At 44.0% G+C, this 23,581-nt stretch overlaps 1 protein-coding gene across 2 annotated transcripts in view; it reads right to left on the reverse strand.

Annotated features, from left to right (window-relative positions):
* Positions 1 to 20,360, reverse strand: part of BBS7 (Bardet-Biedl syndrome 7) — a 57,090-nt gene extending 36,730 nt beyond the window's left edge. The window contains exons 1-6 of one of the 2 annotated variants that reach the window (XM_053256038.1): positions 20,157 to 20,360; positions 14,329 to 14,394; positions 12,347 to 12,409; positions 10,503 to 10,678; positions 6,163 to 6,349; positions 65 to 137 (exon numbers count right to left, since the gene is read on the reverse strand). In XM_053256038.1, the coding sequence (XP_053112013.1) occupies positions 65 to 137; positions 6,163 to 6,349; positions 10,503 to 10,678; positions 12,347 to 12,409; positions 14,329 to 14,394; positions 20,157 to 20,192 (601 nt within the window). In that variant the 5' untranslated portion in view covers positions 20,193 to 20,360. The remainder of the gene's footprint in view (positions 1 to 64; positions 138 to 6,162; positions 6,350 to 10,502; positions 10,679 to 12,346; positions 12,410 to 14,328; positions 14,395 to 20,156) is intronic. The other variant, XM_053256037.1, reaches the window with a different exon arrangement.
* Between the last annotated feature and the right edge of the window lie 3,221 nt (positions 20,361 to 23,581).

Consider the following 23,581-nt stretch of genomic DNA (forward strand, 5'->3'; position numbering starts at 1 on the left):
TAATAACGCCCACATTGTGTTTTCCATTAAAATAAAGTAAAATGCATCAGTACATTCTACTTACCACCGTTTCCATTATTCAAAGCTAAAACAGAAGGTGGACCTGGGACTTCCATTTCATACACCAAATCTGATCCCTCAAGAAAATGAAGTAAGAACACTGTTATAATACAATCTGCTCCCACCCTTGCTTTCCCCTGAATTTTAAACTGAAAGGAAGGAACCTGTAACCAAGGTTCTCTAAAAAACAGTACTGTACTTTTGCCTTGAGTCCTGAATGAAATTTAGGGCTTAACCCAGCCAATCCACTCCAGAGGCACAATCTTATTCCAAAACCAGGCCCATTTATACAAATGAAAAAGACAGGGTAAGGATAAAAGGAAAGCTGAGCCCAGGGACAGTGGGAAATGGACAGGCAAGGGGCATCAAGGTGGGGGGCGGGGGGAGGGACATGGAGGGAAATAGAGAAGTCCAGCAAACCAAGAAAAAAGTAAGGGACCTATAGAAAAAGAATATGGGTAAGAAGAAGAAAAACATAGCTGACCCAATTCCAGGGTTGTCATCAAAGGAAAGAGGGGCTAGGCTGCCCAGAAATCCCAACCCATCATTTTTGATACTCAACCAAGAATCCTTGAGCTTATCCACAAACACAGGATTTTCAGATAGGGGTTTGTGTGTTTAATATTTCCCCCTCTCCCACTTTCAAAGTGTATAGTACATTTTGCCTCATTAATTAATTTTTATCTGTTTTGCCTTCTTTAATATTTATAAGTCATAAATCTCACAAACTGCAAAAGTTTAGGAAAAAACTGAAATATAGAAGCCCTTCTCACAATCAGTGAGAAGAGCTTTGGGGCTGGGGCTGTGGGGAAGGAGGGTTAACCTTCCCTTCCCTGCAGATGGTCCTCCATTGGTCTCTGGGCGAGCAGATCGCCTGCCCAGATGAGGGGCAGCTTCCCCGTAGCACTCCCGTGCCTCACTCAGGTGCTCTGGGTGTCGGACGCAGGGAAGCGTTGCTGTGCGGTGCCCCACCTCCGATGACCCAATAATGCATCGTGCAGGTGCATGGTGCATTACTTGGGGATCCCCTCCCCCACCCCGAGTGTACCCCCTGCAGCAGACACAGCAGACACATGATTAAAACAAAATGAAGGTAAGGGAGTGCTCGCTCCCTTAACCTCATTTAAGCTGGAAACTACATAGGCGGGTTTGCCACCACGTAGCCACCGCGACTGGACGCGATCCTGGTGGTTCACATGAGTGAGCAAAACCAGGCTGGGCTGCCTTCGCCCGGTTTTGCTCGCTCGTGTGAATAGCCTCATAAAATTATATGGCCCAGTTTGGCTGTAATGCTAAGCCAGAACACCATCATCTATTTTTTACCTGGTTTTAATCTATGTCTTCATTTTAATATACTTGTTACTTCCCTTTTATAATTCCTTTTAATGATGCCTTTTTAGGAAATTATCTAATATCCTGGCTCTTACAGGTTTTAATAGCAACTGCCACTTTGATTTTAGGGATTGTCTCATCTTTTCATGTCTTCATTTTATACTTATATGAATATCATTTTATAATATACTTGTTATTTTCTTTTTATAATTCCTTTTAATAATGCCTCTTTAGGCTCTTAAAATGTAATGGACAGGTTTTAATAGCAACTGCTGCTTTGGTTTTAGGGATTGTATCATCTTGGATACATTTAGTTACTTTCTCTTTTAATATGTAATCAACTTTATATTTTATGCTGGTTCATGACCGTAATAGAGAGTGATTTGATTTGCTAAGCCAGAATCTTGACAGTTGATTATGGTTTGTTTTCACAAACTACAGTTAGAACAAATCACAGTTTCCCCAAGTTCACATACATAGGCCTGGTTCACATGTACATTTTAACTGCAGTTAAAGCTGCCAGAGTTTGTACTCCCGAACATGCAAAACCATGGCTAAGGGTCTGAAGTTAACTCCAGTTTGCCATGTCAAACTCCAATTGGGACCTGATGGTTTCTCTAACCTTCGTTGCCAACAACCGTGGGTTTGCGGCTGAACTATTACGCCCGAAGGCAGATTTACCCATAACCGTGGTTACATGCCCATTTCCAAACTCCAATCATAGATGCAGTGGCTCATACCCACCCAAGGATGTAGCTTCTCCATGCTTTCGGCACTTCTCGCTGGCAACCAGCCACGGAAAACCAGCCACGCCCCTCCTGTCAGCCTTGCAGCTATGGAGTTACCAGGCTATAGGGATGGCAACACGACCCCATCCCAGACTAGCCAGCCTGTCAAGCTGTATAGCCACTTGGGGGCAACAGTCATGGGTGTCCACAAGCACAAACACCCCAACAAGCACAGAAACCCCAAGTGGAAGCACAGGCAGATCATCCCTTCATAGTGCCGGGAGGGGGCAGCCAAAAGGCAGAACTAAGTCGGGAAGCTGGAGCAGCCAAGTTCTATTTTTCACACAGAAAGGGTGGGGAAGGAAGGCCCAGCCCCTTCCCCAGGTGGGGATATTTGCTTCCTTACTCATGAAAAGAACCATCTGTGGGCCATGAATGCCAAATGAATGAGATGATACTCATGTTGTACAAAGTGGTGCTCTCAATTTACGATAAAAAGCACCCCATTACCCCACGGACTGCTCTCTCACGAGAGTGGCAGACTAAGGGGAGCGAGGGAGGCTGCTCCATGCAGGAAATCTGCAGGTATGGGCACTTGGGCGAGTGCTTTCCTGGTCTCGGTGACTGCCACCAAGCCACTGTCAAACCCTGCGCCCTGCCAACCCACTTGCCAATGTGGAGATGTGCATCCCTACTCATGGCCCCCAACGGGCAATGCAAGCGTCCCAGGGTGACAGAAAATCAGGGCTCTCTACTCCCAGGAATCACCACGCCTCAAGATTTACATATGCTGCAACGCCGGCCCTGGCCCAGGAATTCCAAATGGCCAGAAGGGTCTGCTCCGCAGCCCACTGGCTGCACCATGCATGCAAATGGTTTGAGTGGGGGTGCTATTAGCAGGGTCTGAAAGGCTGATCCAAGCAAGGAAGTTGGAGCAGCCAAGTTCTATTTTTCACACAGAAAGGGCGAGGAAGGCTCAGCCCCTTCCCCAGGGGAAGGGATAATTGCTCCCTAAATCTTACTCATGAGCAGGATAGTCCACAGGTGAAGCCACTGTGGCAGTAGTGGTTCAGAGTGTGGCAGAATTGCCCATTTGCCCATGGACCGCTCTCTCTCACAAGAGTGGCAGACTGAGGGGAGCAAGGGAGGATGCTCCATGCAGGAAAGCTGCAGGGGCCGGCACGCAGGCAAGGTCTCAGCAACTGCCACCAAGCCACTGTCAAACCCATCCGCCAATATGGAGATGTGCACCTCTACTTGTGGCCCCCAATGGGCGATGCAGCCATCCCAGGCTGGCTGGAAACCAGGGCTATCTACTCCTGGGAATCACAACTCAAGATCTACATACACACACCGGAACACCAGCCCTGGCCTGGGAGTTCTGAATGGCTGGAAGGGTCTGCTCTGCAGCCCACTGCCCGCACCATCCATGCAAATGGTTTGTGTGTGTGTGTGGGGGGGGGGCTATTGGCAAGGTCTGAAAGGCAGGCCCCCAAAGAGGAAGCTGGAGCAGCCAAGTTCTGTTTTTCACACAGAAAGGGTGGGAAAGGGGGCCCCAGCCCCTTCCCCTTTGGAGAGTTTGTGCCCACAGAGGCTAGTTCATGAGCAGGACAGGTCACTGTCTTGGGTCAGTTGAGATCTTTTTTCAAGGATCTCATCACTTGACCAAAGGGTCAGTGGCCGGGCATGAGAGTGACAGGTCACGGGGACATCCCCGGACAGCTCATGAGAGGGATCATCAGAGTGGAGAGGAAAGAAGTGATTTGCCCAGGATAAACATAGCTGATTCAAGAGGGCAATACATTCATCCACCTAACCTCCACCTAACACATCCCTCACGAGAGCGTCAGGCCATGGGTGCTCTGAACAGAACGAGGATGCTTTCTGGCTCACAGCCACAGGGAGTGCTATCCCAGGAAATACATTCCTAGTCTTGGGGACCACAGACAGGCTGCTGTGATACCATGCCCCCTTCCTGCTTACATGTCCATGTGCACAGGGCTACCCTTTACAGCGCCCTGGAACAGCCACCCCACTCTCTAGAACTGTCCAGAGAGCAAGGGCTCTCCTCTCCCATCCATCCCCAAGCCTGCAGATCAGAGGAAGGGTGGACCAGGAACCCGGAGTTCTGAATGGGTCAAAAGGTCTGTGCCAGCTTCTAGCCCTCAACTAACACCACATATGCACCAGAGCAAGGGGAAAGGGGGCATCTAGATGCCCTCTGGGTGCTTACAGGTCCACATAGGGGAAGAGTGTGGAGAGGTTTCAGGGAATCTATTCTTTTTTTTTCAACAACAAAAAGGGTGGGGAAGTGGGGTCCAGCCACTTCCTCAGGGGGGAGGGGTTGCAACCCCTGGTTACTCATGAATAAGGCCTTGGTTACTCCTCCTGAAAACATGATGAGTGTGACCACAAAATGGCCACACACACTACACCCATTAACGAGAGTGTTAGTCCATGGGTGCTCCAAGTAGAGCTGTGTTGCTGTGTGTTGGGAAGTGGCGGGCAGGGGTATCCCAGAAACTGCTCTCCTGCTCCTGGAGACAGTGGCTGAGGTGCCTGGAAAACCAGTCCCCTGCCTGTCCATTTGGACCTGTGCCCAGGTGCACTGTCGCCAGCAGCCCCTGCAGTCAATTCAGCTGCCCCAGGGTCAGGGGATCAGAGGAGAGTGCCCTTTCCCACGATTCCCCATGCCCGCTTATCTGCATATGGTGCACAGACAGACAGGACCAGGACCTTTAAAGCTTGAGTGAATGTACTGTCCCATTGGCTCACCCAACAGCCATGTGCATGGCCAGGCTATGGCAGATGGAGTGTGGGAATATCCTCTGAAGTACATGCAAGGCTGCAGAGGGATTTGGGGAGAGGGAAGTAGGATTTCCCCCACTATTTTTCAACAAAGATTTTAGGGGGGGCCATTAGAGAGTCCCTGGTGGTTAAGTGGCCAGCTCAACTCATGAGCTTGCAGTCTGCGGGTGAGGATAATGCCTTAACAGGCACAGGCATATCTCCAATAGACTGACCCTCTCATAAGAGTGTGAGCTAACTGGGCAGCAAGCTGCTTGCAACGGCTTAGTGATGGGGTTGGCTGGAGTGCTCTGCCAGGGTCTCCCCTTGCAACATCTTCCCTGGTCATGTCGGTACAGACCCCACCCCACAGCATCCTTTGCCCGCCCCATCTGCATATCTTGTGGGTTCTCCCCTCTCCTCCCGCAATGAAAATGGGATTCCATCCCCCTCTCCCAGGCCCCCAACCCCCCAGGGAATTGGAGTTTGTGCGGTGCTTTCGGGGTGCAGGGCCACCTGGGGGGGCAGCAGTGCCATGGTTGGCAGAAGCAGCATTGGCATTGCAAGAAATTTAAAGGGCTTTCAATGCACTTCCCCTGTAGAGGGTGGACGGGGCGCTCCGAAAATGCAGAATCATGCTTGGCACGCCCCGCTGGAGACTGCAGCCAAACGTGGCCGAGCGGCTGACGTGGTGACACTTTGCCCACAGTCTGGCTGCAGAGCCAGCTGGGATTGGGCTCGGAGGCCATGCAGCAGGGAGGGGCTCCCCTCTCCCTCTATTCCAGTTAGTCTAACAGCAGTTCACTGTACGTCTGCTACGCAAATTGGAGTTTGGAATTTTAACTCTGGTTAGTGTTAACTGCAGTTATAGTGCACATCTGCATCCGGCCAAAGCAGGAAATTGTGGTGTGTGTGTGTGTGTGTGTGTGTGTGTGTGTGTGTGTGTGTGTACACAGTACACCATCAATCTGAAACATGTGCACACAGTAAATGCATTTCCTGCCATATGCACCAAAGAGCAAGGATTGGCTGCAGCTCCCTGAGAAGTGCATGTGTGTTTACATGCACAACACATGGGTCTCTGCAGTTGTCCTGAAGGCTCTGTGGAGTCATGACAGAATAAGAGGCTCCAAACAAAATAAAACCAAACATTAAGTTCTCTATTTCATGAAACAGAACCCAACAATATGTTTACTGGCTATTTACTGGTCCTGCTATCAATATATGAAAATGGCAATAAGCAAATAAGGTTTACCTGCAAAACTCTAAGAACTCTATCTTGACATGCCAATATCGGTGTAATGCAAGAAAGTTTCTCTACTGGAAGACAGAGAACATCATTGATTTTATCTCCTGATAGGTAGTAGTGCTGGTCCTTACAGTCACAATAATGGTTATAGATATAGCTCGCACAAAGAAAAAGATCCGCTCCAGATATATGCCTAAAAATAATAATAATTTATTATTATTATTAATATCATCAATTTGAATCCAATTCATCACTAATTCCTAAAACTGAAGGTAGAATTCAGTAAGTACCACAAAATAATGTTTGGTTACTGGATAAAGTACAATTTGCATAGTCACACACAAAAATATATATCCAAAAATGCTGAGCAGCTAGTATTCATATTATAAATTTTGTTTACTTTGGGTTAGCAAGAGCCAATACACTAACGTTTTAATTATAGGTAGCAATAATAGGTTTCACATTTTGCTGAAAATATAACCACCAGATTTTTCTGGCACATCATCAGTATTTAATAAAGTTATGATGTCAAACTACCCTACATTTTGCAACTACATCAATTACAGTAGATTAAAGTAATATGCACATAAAGTACAGATGGTACTGTGGAAAAAACAGTTACAAAATTTAATGTAATGTAATTGTGATGCAGCTGAAATGCCACACTGTTTTAGCCTTATCATTAAAATTTAACTGATTAAATTTGAATGACTCAACTAATTTCCATGAATGACATTCTGATTAAGTTTCTTAATAGTACTACTCAGGAGCTACTCTAAAGGACTACCTAATCGGTAATACATACCAGGCCGACCTGGTATGTATTACCGAGACTTAGTTGGGGGAGGCTAGTGGTCCAGTTTGGTCCCAGCTTCTCTCTCCAGGATATTCTGTAGAGGAGCAGGTGAGGGGACGTGGGGTGGCTGTGGTCTATAGGGATAACATCTCCCTTACCAGGGTCCCTGTCAGGGTATCGGACCATATTGAATGTGTGTACTTGAGTGTGTACTTGAGTAGATTGGGACTTCTGTTGGTGTACCGATCGCCCCGCTGCCCAGCGGAATCCCTTACTGAGCTCACGGACTTGGTCACGGAACTTGCGTTGGAGTCTCCCAGACTCTTGGTGCTGGGGGATTTCAATGTTCACTTTGGGACCAATCTGTCCGGAGTAGCTCAGGAGTTCATAGCGGCCATAACAACTATGGGCCTATCCCAAGTGGGCTCTGGACCGACGCATATTGCAGGTCACATGCTTGATTTGGTATTTTACTCTGATCAGGGTCGTGTTCCGTGGGTGGGGACTCCTGTGATTTCCCCATTGTCATGGACGGACCACCATCTGGTTAAGGTTGGACTTACAACCACTTCCCACCTCCGCAGGGACAAGGGGCCCATTGGAATGGTCCGCCCAAAGAGGTTATTGGATCCACTAAGATTCCAAGAAGCCTTGGAGGGATTTAATGTTGGCTTTGCTGGTGATCCTGTTGATGCCCTGGTTGAGAATTGGAACAACTTGCTCACCAGGGCAGTAGACACGATTGCTCCCAAGCGTCCCCTCTGACCTGCTTCAAATTTGGCCCCTTGGTATACGGAAGATCTACGGGGGCTGAAGTGGCAAAGTAGGCGACTGGAGCGCAAAAGGAGGAAGACTCGACTCGAATCTGACAGATTGTAACATAGAGCACATCTAAAGATCTATGCTCAGGCAGTACGTGCAGCAAAGAGGCGGTTCCTTTCTGCCCGTATTGCCTCTGCGAGTTCACATCCAGTAGAGTTGTTCAGGGTTGTGAGGGGATTAGTATCTGCCCCCCCCTCCCCCTGCCTCCATTGAACCAGAATTTGGAGTAATCAGTTACCCGCTGTGATGTGTTTAAAGAGTTTTTCGCAGATAAAATCTCTTGGATTCGGATGGAGACTCGACAATTAATTTGATGTCTGAGCTGGAGGTGCCCAACGACTCCTCTAATGTGATTCAACTGGATCGGTTTCAGTTTGTGACTCCTGAGGATGTGGACAAGCTGCTTGGAGCAGTGAGGCCTACCACTTGTTCTCTTGACCCTTGTCCAACATGGCTTGATCAATCTAGCAGGGAGGTTGTTGTAAGCAGCCTGGTGGAAATCATAAATGCTTCTCTGAGGGAGGGCAGGATGCCTACTTGTCTTAAGGAGACAAACATTAGACCTCTTCTAAAGAAGCTTGCATTAATTAGAGCCCTCAGAGCTGAGCAAATATAGGCCTGTTTCCAACCTCCCATGGCTGGACAAGGTAATTGAGAGGGTGGTGGCCTCTCAGCTCCAGGCGGTCTTGGAGGAAACTAATGATCTAGACCCATTTCAAACTGGTTTTCGGGCGGGCTATGGGGTGGAGACTGCTTTGGTTGGCCTGATGATCTCCAATTGGGAATTGACAGAGGAAGTGTGACTCTGTTGGTCCTTTCGGATCTCTCGGCAGCTTTCGATACTATCGGCCATAGAATCCTTCTGGAACATCTGACGGTGTTGGGTATGGGAGGCACTGTTCTACAGTGGTTCTGCTCCTACCTCTCGGATAGATTCCAGATGGTGTCGACTGGAGACTGTTGCTCTTCAAAATCTGAGCTTAAGTATGGTGCCCCTCAACGCTCCGTACTTTCTCCAATGCTTTTCTCCATGAAACCGCTGGGAGACATCGTCAGGTGATTTGGAGCTGGGTGTTACCAGTACACTGATGACACCCAGATCTACTTCTCCATGTCAACTTCTTCAGGAGATGGCATATCCTCCCTAAATGCCTGCCTGGAAGCAGTAATGGGCTGGATGAGGGAGAATAAACTGAAGCTGAATCCAGATAAGATGGAGGTCCTTATTGTGCGGGGTCAGAACTCTAGAGACGATTTTGATCTGCCTGTTCTAGATGGGGTCACACTTCCCCAAGAGGAACAGGTTCACAGTCTGAGAGTACTTCTGGATTCACACCTCTTCCTGGTTTCTCAGGTTGAGGCGGTGGCCAGGGGTGCTTTCTATCAGCTCTGGCTGATACGCCAGCTGTGCCAGTTTCTCGAGATCAATGACCTCAAAACTCTGGTACATCTGTTGGTAACCTCCAGACTTGACTTTTGTAATGCACTCTACGTGCGGCTGCCTTTGTACGTAGTCCGGAAACTTCAGTTGGTTCAGGATGCGGCAGCCAGGTTGGTCTCTGGGTCATCTCAGAGAGACCATGTTACTCCTTTACTGATGGAGTTACACTGGCTGCCAATAGGTTTCCGGACAAAATACAAAGTGCTAGTTATAACTTACAAAGCCCTAAATGACTTAGGCCCTGGGTATCTAAGAGAGCGTCTTCTTCATTATGAGCCCCACTGCCCATTGAGGTCATCTGAGGAGGTCTGTCTCCAGTTACCACCAACCCATTTGGTGGCTACACAGAGACGGGCCTTCTCGGTCGCTGCCCTGAGATTGTGGAATGCGCTCCCTGCTGAGATATGATCCTCCCCATCTCTGGCAGTTTTCAAAAAACACCTGAAAACCCATCTTTTCACCCAAGCTTTCTCAGCTTCCTACATTTTGGGGGTTTTAATATCTGGTCTATTTTAAAATTCAGAACCCGATTTTGGGGTTTTTAATCACTGTAATTGTTTAATTGTTGTTTTAAAATGTTTTTAAATTGTTAATTGTTATATTGTTTTTTAATTTGTTTTAGCTCCTTACTGTTTTAGTGGTTTGTTTTAATTGTAAACCGCCCTGAGCCATTTTGGAAAGGTGGTATACAAATCAAATAAATAAATAAATAAATTTAATAGGATTTCCACTGAGTATTTTAGTCTGGATGTCAGTCGATGCTTATTGTATTTCTATTAAATTAACTGCATTTCAACATATGCTTCCAAAGGCAAAATTCTTCAGTTACACAAGTGCAAGACTGAAGCTTATCCTTTAAACAAAACCATGCAGATAGAACAATACTGGGGGCAAGGGCAGTGTTCTCTCTAATTTTTTTCATCTATGTGCGGAATGAGTTGCGTTCTGGGTCGCAGTATCAAGGCAGTGTACGTGCATGTGCATTCAGAGTGGGGCCTTCCTGATTCAACTTGAGCGGGATCTAAAGTTTACTGAGCGGACATCAATGAACTTGTGAGCGCACGCACATGCACACGCCTTAGAGGGAACACTGGGAGGGGGAGATAGTTGGAAAAGATTCAAATCAAAGAAACAGTATTAAATTTAAGTCTATTCAATACACGTGATTATTAAAAAAGTGTTTAAATGTGTCAGATATTTGATTCATTCACCAGGATAACAAATGAGCACTTAATAAAAGCAACACATCCAAGACCACCACTACTACACAATTTTCAATATACATACATAGCTTTGATGTTTTCGGTGAGGTTGGTGTCAAACGAAAGAAACTGTTTCCCTTTCTTTGTGAAGCCTCTAACCTCAGATCCTGCAGCCACAAAGATTTTCTCCTGGAGTGTATTAAGAGCACCTCCCAGTTCTAACCGTGCAATCTTTTCTCCTGGTAAGGTCTTGAATACTGGCTAAAAAGGCAAAGAAAAACAAGCAGTCAAGGTGAGAACTAATCCACTTACTTTCTTTACATTTTGGATCAGCGTACATGTCATCATCACAAACTGCACCGTTCAGGTGTCCCCATGTGGGGACAACATCTGCATCAGATTTGGTAATGCAACATCAACATCTGCACCCAATTTGGTGCAAATCAGTGTAGGCATTGCAAAGACGGATGGACACATGGACAGCAAGACAATCTCAAAAGGGGACTTCCCATGTGGAAAGTAGGCCAATAATGTTCTGTGTCATCATAAAATGAAGCTTAATACCATTTTAACACAGAAAATATATGTATTTTTAATATGCTTTAAATTATTATTATTTTATTATGATCTGTTGCTCTGAACTGCTCTAAGCAGCACTGTGCTGGAGGGGTGAGATATAACTATTTCAAATGAAATAAATAAATTATTTGATATGTGCCAGGGGTCAAGAAACATTGGCTCAGTTCACTAGCCAGACAAAATATTTTACTCATCAGATGGTTCTTGAACTATGCTGGTGCATTACGAGTTTTTTTCACTCGTCAGGGATCATTTTCACTTGTCACAGACTAGTAGACTAGTGGATTTCCTGAGCCTTGGTATGTGGATTAGCAATCTGATCTCATTTCATCTTAAATTTAAAGTGGCTTACAATGGAAATAAGTTCATTATCACAAAATTCATTTACATCAAATACACAGAGCCTCAAAACATCCCAAACACTAGCAACTATGCTGTGCCTGTGAATAAAAAGTCAAAAAAGCAAACAGAACATCGACCACAGGGACACTTTAATTTGTCCCTAAGTTTCCTCCTTGAGGAAGAAATGATGTATTTTTCTGAATGGCCACCAGTGGTCACAGCTGAGACCACCCTGCTCTAGCATCTCACAAATCTAAGTTAAGTGAAGAGGCGCGGAACCTCTGTGGCTTAACCGGGGGGGGGGGGGGGACATGTGGGAAGAGGCATTCTTTAAGATACACTTGATCCAGATAATCTGCAAATCTCTGTACTAATTTCAGCACCTTGAATTGTGCCTGGAAGCTCACATGCACCTAGTGTAGTTGCCAAAGTATAAGCTGAAGGTGTTTACACTTCTTAATTCCTGTAATGAGATGCATAAAAGTACTCTGTGCCAATTGAAAATCCTGAACAGACTTCAAAGGCAGCTCCATGTAAGCCACATTACAGCAGTCTCCTATGAAGGTCACAAAGTGATGAAAGGTGGTGATAAGGTCCATGTTTTCCAGCAGTTGGCTCAACCAGCTATATAGCAGAGGGGTCTTCAGGGAATAGAGTTTATTGAAATAACTCCCTCCACCAAATTCCCAAAATTCTACCCCAAGTTCAGAAAAAAACATTGAGAGCTCTGTGGAGAGAAGCCAATTTACTCCAGTGGATGTGTAGATGTTTTATGCAGATCTCTGGATCGCACTCTTTATCTCTATTGAAAACGTCTGGAATAAAACCACAAGCACAAAATCAAACCTTTTTTTTCCTTTCAGTTTTCCCAAGCAAGGATCTGCCCTAAATAAGTTTAGTGAGTGCATATGGTTGTAAATTAAGGAGTTCTTCACCTCTTCCTCACCAGTCATCATGATGAGGAAGAGGTGAAGAACAACTTACTATATAAACTATTAAATGACTTACCACAGCTTCTCCTTTTTTGATACCAAAACAGGTAATAACACCATCATGATCTCCAATGACAACCTATCAATAATGTAAGATAAGTTTTTATATATACTTTTTATTTTTGCATAAATGTACAAAAGAAAACAAAATTACAAAAAACAATGCTATAGTTCTAAATATATTCAAAGAAAAGAAATGTATTTGTATTCAATGAGGATGATAACAAACTACCGTATTTACTTGAATAGAAGACAATGCTGAATATAAGAATACCCTCTTTTAAAAATACAGGTTAAATACCTGTATTTACCTGAAAGGAAGAGGACTCTGAATTTAAGATGTCTAACATCAAAAAATTGCGGGGGGGAACCTAGTCTTGGATTCAGGTAAATACAGGATAGGTTCCTGTGCCAGACTTTTCTTCCTCTATCCAGTCACTCAGCTGCAAATGCCTTTCTGATATTGTGCCTTGGATATCTCATTGCTGTTTTAGTACATAAAAAAGGAACATAATCTTTCCTCTAAAGCTTTCTTCTCCTTGATTAATTTCAGCAGTATTACCACCACCCTCCCTATGACCAGATACAAAGTTTAGGCTTTATCTTTGAATTCTCCTTTGTCCCTGTATTCAATGCCACCAGGTCACATTGGTTTTTTCCTTATGTAACATTGAAAAAAATCCCTTCCTTTTAGATTCAGAAGTTAGTTTGTGTGTGTGTGTGTGTGTGTGTGTGTGTGTGTGTGTGTGTGAGATCAACAGATTGTTACACAAAATTTATAGAAATCAATCAATCAAATGTCTTTTCTCTCCATTTGCTCTGCTAAAACTCCACTTCATTCTTAAATCATCAAAGCATATACAGCAATTTTCTCCTCTCTAGCCATCCCTTGTCACAATTAGTATAAAACATATTTTCGCTGGTATATTACTCCCATGATGATTGCAAAGATGGATAGTAATTACTCTGGAGATTGTTGGAAGTGTAAGGGCCATGCAGGGACATTTTATCATATGTGGTGGACATGTAGCAAAGCGCAACAATTCTGGGGGGAAATTCACCTTAAGATGCAAGAAATTTTAGACATAAATTTCTCTGATTCTCCAGAGGTTTTCTGTTAAATATGACTAAATTCTATATTCCTACCAAGTATACGGAGCTGTCTTTGTATATGATTACTGCAGCCAGGATCTTATATGCTGCTAAATGGAGACAACAAAAAATCCCGACTGTAGATGAGTGGTTATTATAGCTATGGGAATATGTCTCTATGGCTAAGGTTACTGCTTACTTACAGAATACTTCAGATGAAACATTTATTTGTATTTGGGAACCTTTCATAATTTACAATTTAGCACAGGGTCAACACCCTCATCCAAGATTCGGTTTTTCTTTCTAGAATAGACGGCGTGTTGGAAGGTGTGTTGGAAGGTGGAAAACAGAGGGCTGCTGAACCCCCAATTGATGTATGTAATTATGAGATGTCCAAGAGATGTTAACTGTAAATTTACTTTTATCTTTCTTCTTTTTCTATGTTTCTTTCCTATTTCTGTTATCTTGTTGGAAAAATAATAAAAAGGTATTTTAAAAAACAAATACAAACAAACTTCTCAACCCATCCAAAGCTGCTAACTCTTCACTGCTCAGTCACACTATGCTATAGCCATCTTCAAATTCCTAAATATAGTAGTTTCCTATAATAAAAATAATATATATATTAACACTGAACAGATCTACTTATTACAAAACAGTGCAGCAACAAACTACACCACCGTTTCCGGTAACTGTTCTGCAGCATTTAACAGATATAATTTTGAAATTAAAAGACCCATTTCTCAAGGCACTGCAGTCTCAAGAGGATACTTCACATAAACTAGATTAAAAAAAGCTCTTAAGAGACTATGTTATTTCTATTTCATTAGAGCTATTTGTCCTCAAAGTATTGTCTGTACATGTTAACATCGGATAGAAATATTTTAAATGGATACATTTCTGTACCTTCTGTGTTGCCTTACGTCCAGATGCAGGAAGCAACTTCATGGTTTTCTGAGATGTCACTCCCACCTAATTGGGGGTGGGGGAGTTGGAATTACTAAATATTTCAAGTCTTACATTTCAAAATACAGTGTACCACCAACATATAAACAATATTAATAAGTTTTTTTAAAGAGCCTGTTTTGTATGAGAAGACAGATACCCTGACAGTATTAAGATTGTGTCAAAAGCTAGTTTTAATGACAGTTGACACACACAAAAATCCTGTGGTACCTTTAAATATATTATTATAATATGTATATTTTCAACTGTAGGGCCAAAAGATCATGACATGCAGGCAAGTACATTTCTATGCAAAACTCAAATGTACCCAATTGTCAATGGTCACTATGCTTATCAGCAATTGTTATTAGTGACTGATGACTGTGCTAATCTTGTATAGATTTGAGCTTTGCATAGGAATACACAAAAAGCATGAAGTATTCACCTAAGTGGGTAGGGTGTGTGTGTGTGTGTGTGTGTGTGTGTGTGTGTGTGTGTGTGTTGGCTAAGTATAGAGAGAAGGAAAAAATATGAGGTCAAGTCGTCTAGCAACTCAAGAGACAGTGGCAGATGTGTCACAGTGCTATGCACTAGGGATGTGCAGAATCAGTTCAACTGCGAACCACTTTGAACTGGTTTGAGCTGGTTCGCCAAGCTGACCAGCCTAGCCAGTTGGTTTAAGAACATAAGAACAGCCCTGCTGGATCAGGTCCAAAGCCCATCTAGCCCAGCATCCTGTTTCACACAGTGGCCCACCAGATGCCACTGGAAGCTTACAGGCAGGATTTGAGGGCATGCCCTCTCGGTTTGATCAAACCGGTCTGCATATGCACAGTTCAGTCCAAATTTAGACCAAACCACGTCAACCAGTCCATGCACACCCCTACTATGCACAGCACAAATGGGTAGTTATCAGTTAAATGCGGAAAAGATTCATTCAGGGTGGTATAACACTCCCAGCTAGCAACCACGGGGAATGAAGAGGCATAAAAAGATCAACAGTGTATACAAACAGCTAAAGGACAATTTTTCCTGAATTTCAGAATTCAGTGTGTTGTCAACTGTTACTCACACAATGCCTATAGAAAAAAGAATCTGTGCTCTAGCTGTAATAGTTTTCCTTTAAAAGTACTGTAAAGTTAACTGAAAATAGCAATCCTGGAAAGAGGCTGAAAACACTGATGTGATTTCCCCTTCTTTCCCATTCTTCTCTGGGGCACATATACTGCAGTTTATTCTGCTGGGTTTTCTCTGACGTCTTCTTTGCTGCCAACTAACAGGCCCCAAAATTATTAAGGTGAACAAACTCTATGTGAGGGTGGGATTCGTCCAACTTTGCTAACAACTAATGAGGAGGTTGCAGCTCTGATTTGGCTGAGATACTGCTAAGTTGGGGGAACTGAGGAATTCTCTCTTTCTCTGACACTGCAGGCCTTTGGTGCATGAGGCAGCTGCAGCTCTGATTTGGGGGGATACTGGAGAAGGGTGAGGAACTTTCTCTCTGCTACGTTCTCTAGTGATCTGAAGATTGGGGATGGAGTGTGGAGGAGCAGAAGGCAAGCATGGAAGCTGTGTTTCCTGAGTCTCTCCCACGTTTCTAAAGGGAGAAGACCCTGAGCTGGGAGGACCAAGAAGATGAAGATGGGAGCAGAGCAGAAGGTCTCTTCAGCAAAAGAGATACCTGGCAGATCTGTGGCATCCCTTAAATTAAGGCAGAGATACCACCCCACAACTACCACCACCCATCACCCCTATCAAGAAATATTCCATCTTCCTTAGAATCCCTGCTCTTTAATGGTGTGTGTATGGAGGGAGGAGAGTTCTGTAGTTAATGGTGGAAGAAAGAAAAAGGTACTCTGCACACCTGTTGGCACCGTTGTTAGTTATTCTTGGGCTTTTGCTTTCTTCCACTATTAACTGTAGAACTGTGTTTCTTGCATTACTGTTAACTGCAGTGTCCTCCCTTCATACACCCTCCTGCTCTGCTCCTATCTTCATCTTCTTGGCCTTCCCCCTGGGGTGTCCTTAGAGCAGGGCCTGGGGCAAATCAGCCAGTGCAGGACCCCTTTCCAGTTAGTTTTCATGGGGGCTAAAAAAGTGGGGCCAACGCTCTGCTTGCCATGCCTCAAGGACACCTCCCAGGTCAGGGTCTTCTCCCTTTAGGAACATGGGAGAGATTCAGGAAGCACAGCTTCCATGCTTGCTTTCTGCTTCCCCACATTCCAACCCCACTCCTAGGATCACAAGGGATGGCGGTATAGAAAGAGTTCCACACACACCCCCAAATTAGAGCTGCAGCCACCTCATACACCAAAGGACTGCAGTATCAGAGAAAGAGAGAGTTCCTCAGTTCCCTTGCCCAGCAGTATCCCACCCAAATCAGAGCTGCAGCCTTATTAGCAAAACTGGAAGAGTTTTCCTCCGCCATGGAGTTTGCTCACCTTAATAATCTGGGAATCCAAAGGGAATCCCCTCTCTAACAACGATTTCTCTACCCTCCCCTTTGTTAGTCTCAGTTTTCCTTTTCTCACCTGAGAGACAGATTTCCTCTTCCTCTCCCTGAATTCAGTCTAGGCATGTAGACCTTTCCTATATCTCCATTGTATTTCCTAAATGAACCACTTTACTTAGAACTTTAACTCCATGTCTACAGACATTAATTAGCAGTGCTTTCCTTACTTGTGCATTTCCGCTGCGGGTGGGGTAGACAATTATCTCCCCTTCAACTCTCTAACACAGAAAAGGGCGAACTGATACAGTGCATGCCAAGAGGCTATTATCCAGTCTGTAATAGATGAGCAAAACAATAACGGGGGTGAGCAGGAAAAGACACAAGGGGATTGATCAGGGCCACCCCGTCCATGAAACAGACTGAGCAGTCACCAAACAATAGCTCTGCTGCCCACTGCTACTGGTCCTCCTCCCCCAGTTCTCTCTTGACTTAAAAAAGAAAGCTAGAGCAATGTCTGTACATTCTCTTCCGCTCTATCCTTCTGTTTTTAAGCCCAAGAAACAGAGCGAAAGGACGAGGAAGCAGCACAGTGGCTCTTCATGTTTTTGCATGCAGCTAATGAGTGGGGCGCATTTGGTATGCAAGGTGCTGCTTGCCATGGTTGGTGACATTTGGTGCCCTACCTCAGGCATGGGCAACCTTGGTATGGAGGGCAATGGAAGAGCATGTAAAATCAAGTTAGGATTTTACTAGAAAGCCAGCATGGTGTAGTGGTTAAGAGTTTTGGACTAGGACTGGGGGGACCCGAGTTCAAATCCCCATTCAGCCAACTCTCTGGTGACTCTGGGCCAGTCATGTATCTCTCAGCCTAGCCTTCCTCACAGGGTTGTTGTGAGGGTACACATAACCATGTACACCACTCTGGGCTCCTGGAAGAAGCGTGAGATAGAAATGTAAAATAAATTTAAATAATTTAAATGATGGTCCAGGTATAATCAGGCAAAAGATGTGGGGCTTCAGAACAGACTTACAAAAGAGAAAGAGAGGGAGCTTGACAGCAAGTGAAAAGCTTCCCAGGTATAGGAAGAATATGGAAGAAGACATGAAAATAGTGGACAAGTAGAGGCCAACAGTAGGTAAGCTTGAAAGGAGTGACAATGAGATCAGCTGACACTGCTCAAATCCCTAGCAGAAGGCCAACTTTAAGAGGATTCTGATGCGTCAGTTCTGTGCTGCTGAGTCTACCAACAATTCTAACAGTATTTAAAATTTCAAACCAACTACAAGTGACATCTGTAACTAATGCAAATGCATGTGCATATAAAATCAATATTTAACAACAATTGTTATAATAATTAATGTTATTATTCTCATTGCTTATGTAAACATTTAAATGGATGCTTCATTTAGTGCAGGAGATTAGTTAGAATAATGCATGTAAAATATTGTGTATATTCATAAACCTGGGGTTGAAATCCTATGCCCCTACAGCTCGAATGTAGATCCAACTGATCTTGGTAGAATTTAATTCAGAATAAGCATGAATTGGACTGAGCTGTAAAGTCTATCCAATGGCTTTAAAGAAATTCCCTTTTAAATAACCTTCATAATCCAGTCCAAAGAACATTGTACGAGCAAGTAGACTGCATCACAAATTGTGACATGACAGATTATCACAGCAGAAATGTCCCTCCATCCAAGTGTTACAGGTAGATACACTGGATGCAAATATTTAAGATTATCTGCCAATTAATTTCAATACAGCATTAATTTTTTTCACATTTTAAATTATAATTTTAAACACACATGTACAAAGTCAGTTTTCTATATCCCACTAGAGATCCGCTACAAATCTAGATTTGAAAATATGTGACATACACCTGGGCTGCACATTTGCCAGGGAATAAGATGAACTGAACACAATAGGCTTCCTAGTTAGCATGTTTAGGATTACATCCTAGTTAGTGTTTAGAATTGCCTAGGGAAATGACTTGAATAGCAAGCCAGAGGTTGCTGGTTCAAATCCCCAGTGGTATATTTCACAGTCTATGGTAAGCACCTATATTGATGTTGCCCAGACTATGGAAACACCTATATTGCACAGCAGCGAAGATGCTGAAAGGCATCATCTCATACTGCATGGGAGAAGGCAATAGTACACTCCTCCTGTATTTCAGCAAAGACAACCACAGGGCTCTGTGTTTGCCAGGAGTCAACACTGACTTGACGGCACATATTACCTTTACTAGTACACTGCTTAGAGCTGAGATCTATTGAACACAGTGGGGCTTACTTCAGAGTAAACCTACACAGAGTTGTGCTGTTATCTGTGTTTAATACCAAAAAGAAAGGGTGTGTGTGTGGGGGGGGGGGGGGGAATCAAACAAGAAAAAACAACATTATTCAATATATTTCCATTTGTTTCAACACAGGCATTGCAAGGAGAGTCTTCCAGAGGAATAGCAGTAGTATTCGTCTGTTACAGCAAAAATGACCAAGAAATATTTTGTAGCACCTTCAACACAAATAGCTGACTCTCCTTAAAGATCTCTGCAAAGCTTGAAAGCTTAAACGTTTGCAGAACAAGAACATTTTTGTGGTTTCTCAAAACAGTGGAGCACTTTCACTAGCAGCCCTCCCGGAAAGGTAAAGTGTGCCATCGAGTTGTGTCGACTCCAGGCGCCCACAGAGCCCTGTGGCTGTCTTTGGTACAATACAGAAGTTTACCATTGCCATCACTCCCACAGCATGAATGACAGTATACCTTTCAGGATCTATCTTCCTATATCGCTGGGGAAATGACTTGACTAGCAAGCCAGAGGTTGCCAGTTCCTATCCCGGCGGGTATGTTTCCCAGACGATGGGAAATAAATACCTAGATCGGGCAGCAACCCTCCCCTCTCTGCAGATTAATGGGACAAACGTGGTGCGAATAAGGAACTCCGAGGCAAAGAAGCGATTCCCTCACTAGAAGTAAAGGAATCGCGGAGAAAGCGAGGCTGCCCCCGGCCGCTTCTCAGCGGGCAGGGCTCCTTTTGCTCCTCGTTTTCCCGGGCAGGGCTCCTCCTTTGCCTTCAAAAGCTGCATATTGGCGGGCAGATGAAACTTGCCATCACTGTTAAGAATTCCTGCCTGTTAAGCAGCAGTTAAAGACACAGGAGGCGCACTGACAGTCTAGGAAAGGAAACAAAGGGAGCAGACCGGCAACCATTCCCTCCCCAGGCAGGGGCTGTAACTGCGAGAGCCAGCGAGGACGCCGCTGCTCTGGTTCCCGCGCGGGTCAGCGCAGCTGGAACTCACTGACAGACACACGACACACGCCTCCCCGCCCGTATACCTGGAGATAGTCCACCCGCTTCAGGCTCAGGTCCATCGCGGACAGCCTTCTCCGCTCCAACAAGGCCAATCGCGTTTATAGCTTCCCCTTCACGAATCGCCCCCGGCTGTTCGTCTGTCTGTCTCCCCAAAGCGATGCTTGGTACCGGGCAAAAACCGCGGCCTAAACTACCGCCAGTCCTTCCATCACCATGGTGACAAAGCGGCGGCGGCTGCTGCTGCTGCTGCTGCTGCACAGGCTCGACCCAACCGGGCCTCAATTGGACGCGGCGTGAAGATGAGGGGCGGGCTCGGCTTTGAACGCGCCTTGTGATTGAATAAGCAGGCGCCAATCTCGGCCAGGAACGTCTCAAAATCCGGAGGAAGGGAGAGATAATCTCATGGAGTTTTGAGGGAGAAAGACAAGAAGGCAGAGAGTGGGGAGCGAGCGAGGACTAAAGGGAAAAGGAAGGGGCGGCTGATTCTGCGACAAACGGAGTGCCTTCCCTCAATGCCGCAAGTGGACTTTGAAGTGACCTCGCTCAACATTTACCCCGCAGCACGAAGCCATGTGCAAATAACTCCTAGGCGTTGATGTGCCTGTACTATTTCCTTTACTCTCATTTGACCTTTTTGACACGTTTGCACCTTGACACCCAGGGAATCTTGCTTGCAGAACACATGCTGCTCACTGACTCTAAGACCGCTATTACATACGTATAAAAGTGTTTCAAACAAATGCTGGAAATGTGGACACTCCGAAGGAACCTTTTTTCATATGCGGTGGACCTGTAGGAAGGCTAAGGCCTATTGGGACATGATATATAATGAGTTAAAGAAAATATTTAAAATGACATTTCCTAAGAAGCCAGAATCCTTCCTGCTGGGAATAACACAAGGATCATTCTCTACAGCTAATTTAACATTTTTTATGTACGCTTCCACGGCGGCCAGAATAATATATGCACAGAAATGGAAGAGTAATGAACTGCCCTCAAAAGAAGATTGGCTGATAAAAATTTTGGAATATGTGGAGATGTCAAAACTTACAATATTGATAAGAGATCAAAATTTAGAATGTTTTAAAGAAGATTGGAAACCATTCTTGTTGTATCTAAAGAACTATTTTCCTACTATTGATTTTACAACAGGGTTTGAAATTTAGTAATAATTGCAGGTGGGGTAGATTAAAATCGTGTTTGTAAGGTTTAAATTTATGTTTTGAATTATCATAGCAAGGGTTAATTCTATAGTTGATGATTCATGAGGAGGTGTGAGCGGGACGTCCATATTTGTTTATTTGTTGTGAATGTTAATGTTATTATTGTTAAAATTAATAAAAATTTGATTTTTTTTTTTAAAAAGACCACTATTACATACAACATTGCCAGGTTCTGTGTAGCAGCATCCAAAATCCGTCGGGCGCTGGTAAGCAGTGAGTCTAAGCAGTTTTAGTTTGATCTCCTGCTGGCTCCTGCTTGCTACAGTGAACCCAAACACAGCGCACCACCTGAAAGACTTGTGTGCCTTCCCTTTTTTTGTGCAATACCTTTGCACTTCTTATTATAGTTATATTGTCTCACAGTATTTATCAGTTAGGTTTTAATGCAATTACCCTTCGTTGTGCTTCCCCCCCTTTTATTCTTTTAATAGTTTTTATATATTTTATGTCTTGTATGTCTTTGTATGTTATTTTATGTCCTAATATGTCTTTTACTACCTTAAGTCTTGCAACAGGGAAAGGCTTGACTAACAAGCAGAAGGTTCTCGGTTTGAATCCCGGCTGGGACTATATAAGGCATCAGCGATATAAGAAGATGCTGAAAGGCATAATCTCAGACTGCCTGGGAAGAGGCAATGGTAAACCCCTTCTGTATTCTACCAAAGAACAACAGGGCTCTGTGGATGCCGGGAGTCAAAATGGACTTGACAGCACAATTTACCTTTAATATGCGTTTAAATGCCTTTATGTTCCTTATGTCTAATGTTCCTAATGCTCCTTTTAATGTTTTCCTTTTGTCTTATAATGTATCATTATGCATTATACTTTGCATCATGTAATGACCCCCTGTATCTTACGCTGGTCTATGAGCATAATAAAGTTGATTGACTGGAACAAATTACAAAATAATTAAACCATTTTGTGAAGAATATCTGCAAGCTTCAGAAGATCTGCCTCCAATAATTCATCGAAATTGATTTCATTCTCTGGGCTTTGCGCACCCTCCTTTGTTTTAGTGGTGTTAACCTCTACATCTACCCACTCAGATTCACTAGGAGTCCGAGATGTAACCCTGCTACAAACAAACAAGTCCCAAGAGGGGTCTGGGTTTAGTGGGGATTGTGATGTGTTTTTTGGGTAGGGGGAAATACTCTTTAAAGAAAAGTTGGATACTCCCTTATATCAAAACTTTCTTCTGCCAGTCACATGTCCTCTACAACCAGCTCTTAATTACATCATCAGTTCTTCCCAGCTTTTAATTACGCCCTCCTCAGTACTAATTTCAAAAAGAGTTTCTGGTATTCCCTCTTTTGCAACAGTCATCTTGGACTCTTGGTCAATATTACTAGTCAGAGAACTCTTGACTTTGAGAATTGTGGCCTAAATTGGCTTCAAAGGATTTGTTAATTTTGTTATCTATGTTCCTTGGTTGCATATTCTGATGCTCTAATTTGTCTTGCATAGTACCTAGAGCACGATACTCTTGATCTATTTCAGCCACTGCACGATCATAATGTTTCATATTAGGATCCATTTTCCCTTTCATTGATTCATAAGGATTTATTTGCTATTAAATCCAAACAATGTTGTTTTTCTACTTTCAACTCTTCTAAAACCCTTGTAGCCTCCGTAAGATTCTTTCTCAAGTCCTCAGCCATTTTCATCCATACTGCCTTCTCCTCAACCAAAAACTTAATGTCACGTGTAATATAACTTACGATATTGGTAGATGTCTTTCCCAATCTCACATTTTTTGGTTGTCTTCTTTTTTTGGTAGGGACTGTCATATTTTGAAGAAGGCATGATATAATCACCCTGAGAAGAAGTTTCCTCCATCCCTTCCACGTTACTCAAAGCTGTTTTACTATACCAAATTATTTTATTTGCCTGAAGTCCTCTCAGAGGCTTTCTTCCCATTTATTGTTCTTATTTTCCCATGAGGTCACCAAAGTCTAATCACAGTTGTCAATCTGCTGTCTCTTTTCAGTCTCCTCATGAGTCCCCCACTCCTGCTGTAACCTGAAGTTTTGCAAGTCTACCAGGCATGTCTCCTGGTCTGTCTTTTCGCGGTTCTTGAATTGAAGAGCTTTCCGATGTTTTTCCCCTACTGCTCTCTGCCTCCCCACCTCTGCAATCCAGGCAGCCTTGGCCATCCTCTCCACATAAATCTTATTATAGTATTCCTCAGGTCACCAAAAATAAGCATGTCTGAACTCCAAACACTG

The sequence above is a fragment of the Hemicordylus capensis genome, chromosome 5 (assembly GCF_027244095.1).
Source record: "Hemicordylus capensis ecotype Gifberg chromosome 5, rHemCap1.1.pri, whole genome shotgun sequence".
NCBI lineage: Eukaryota > Metazoa > Chordata > Lepidosauria > Squamata > Cordylidae > Hemicordylus > Hemicordylus capensis.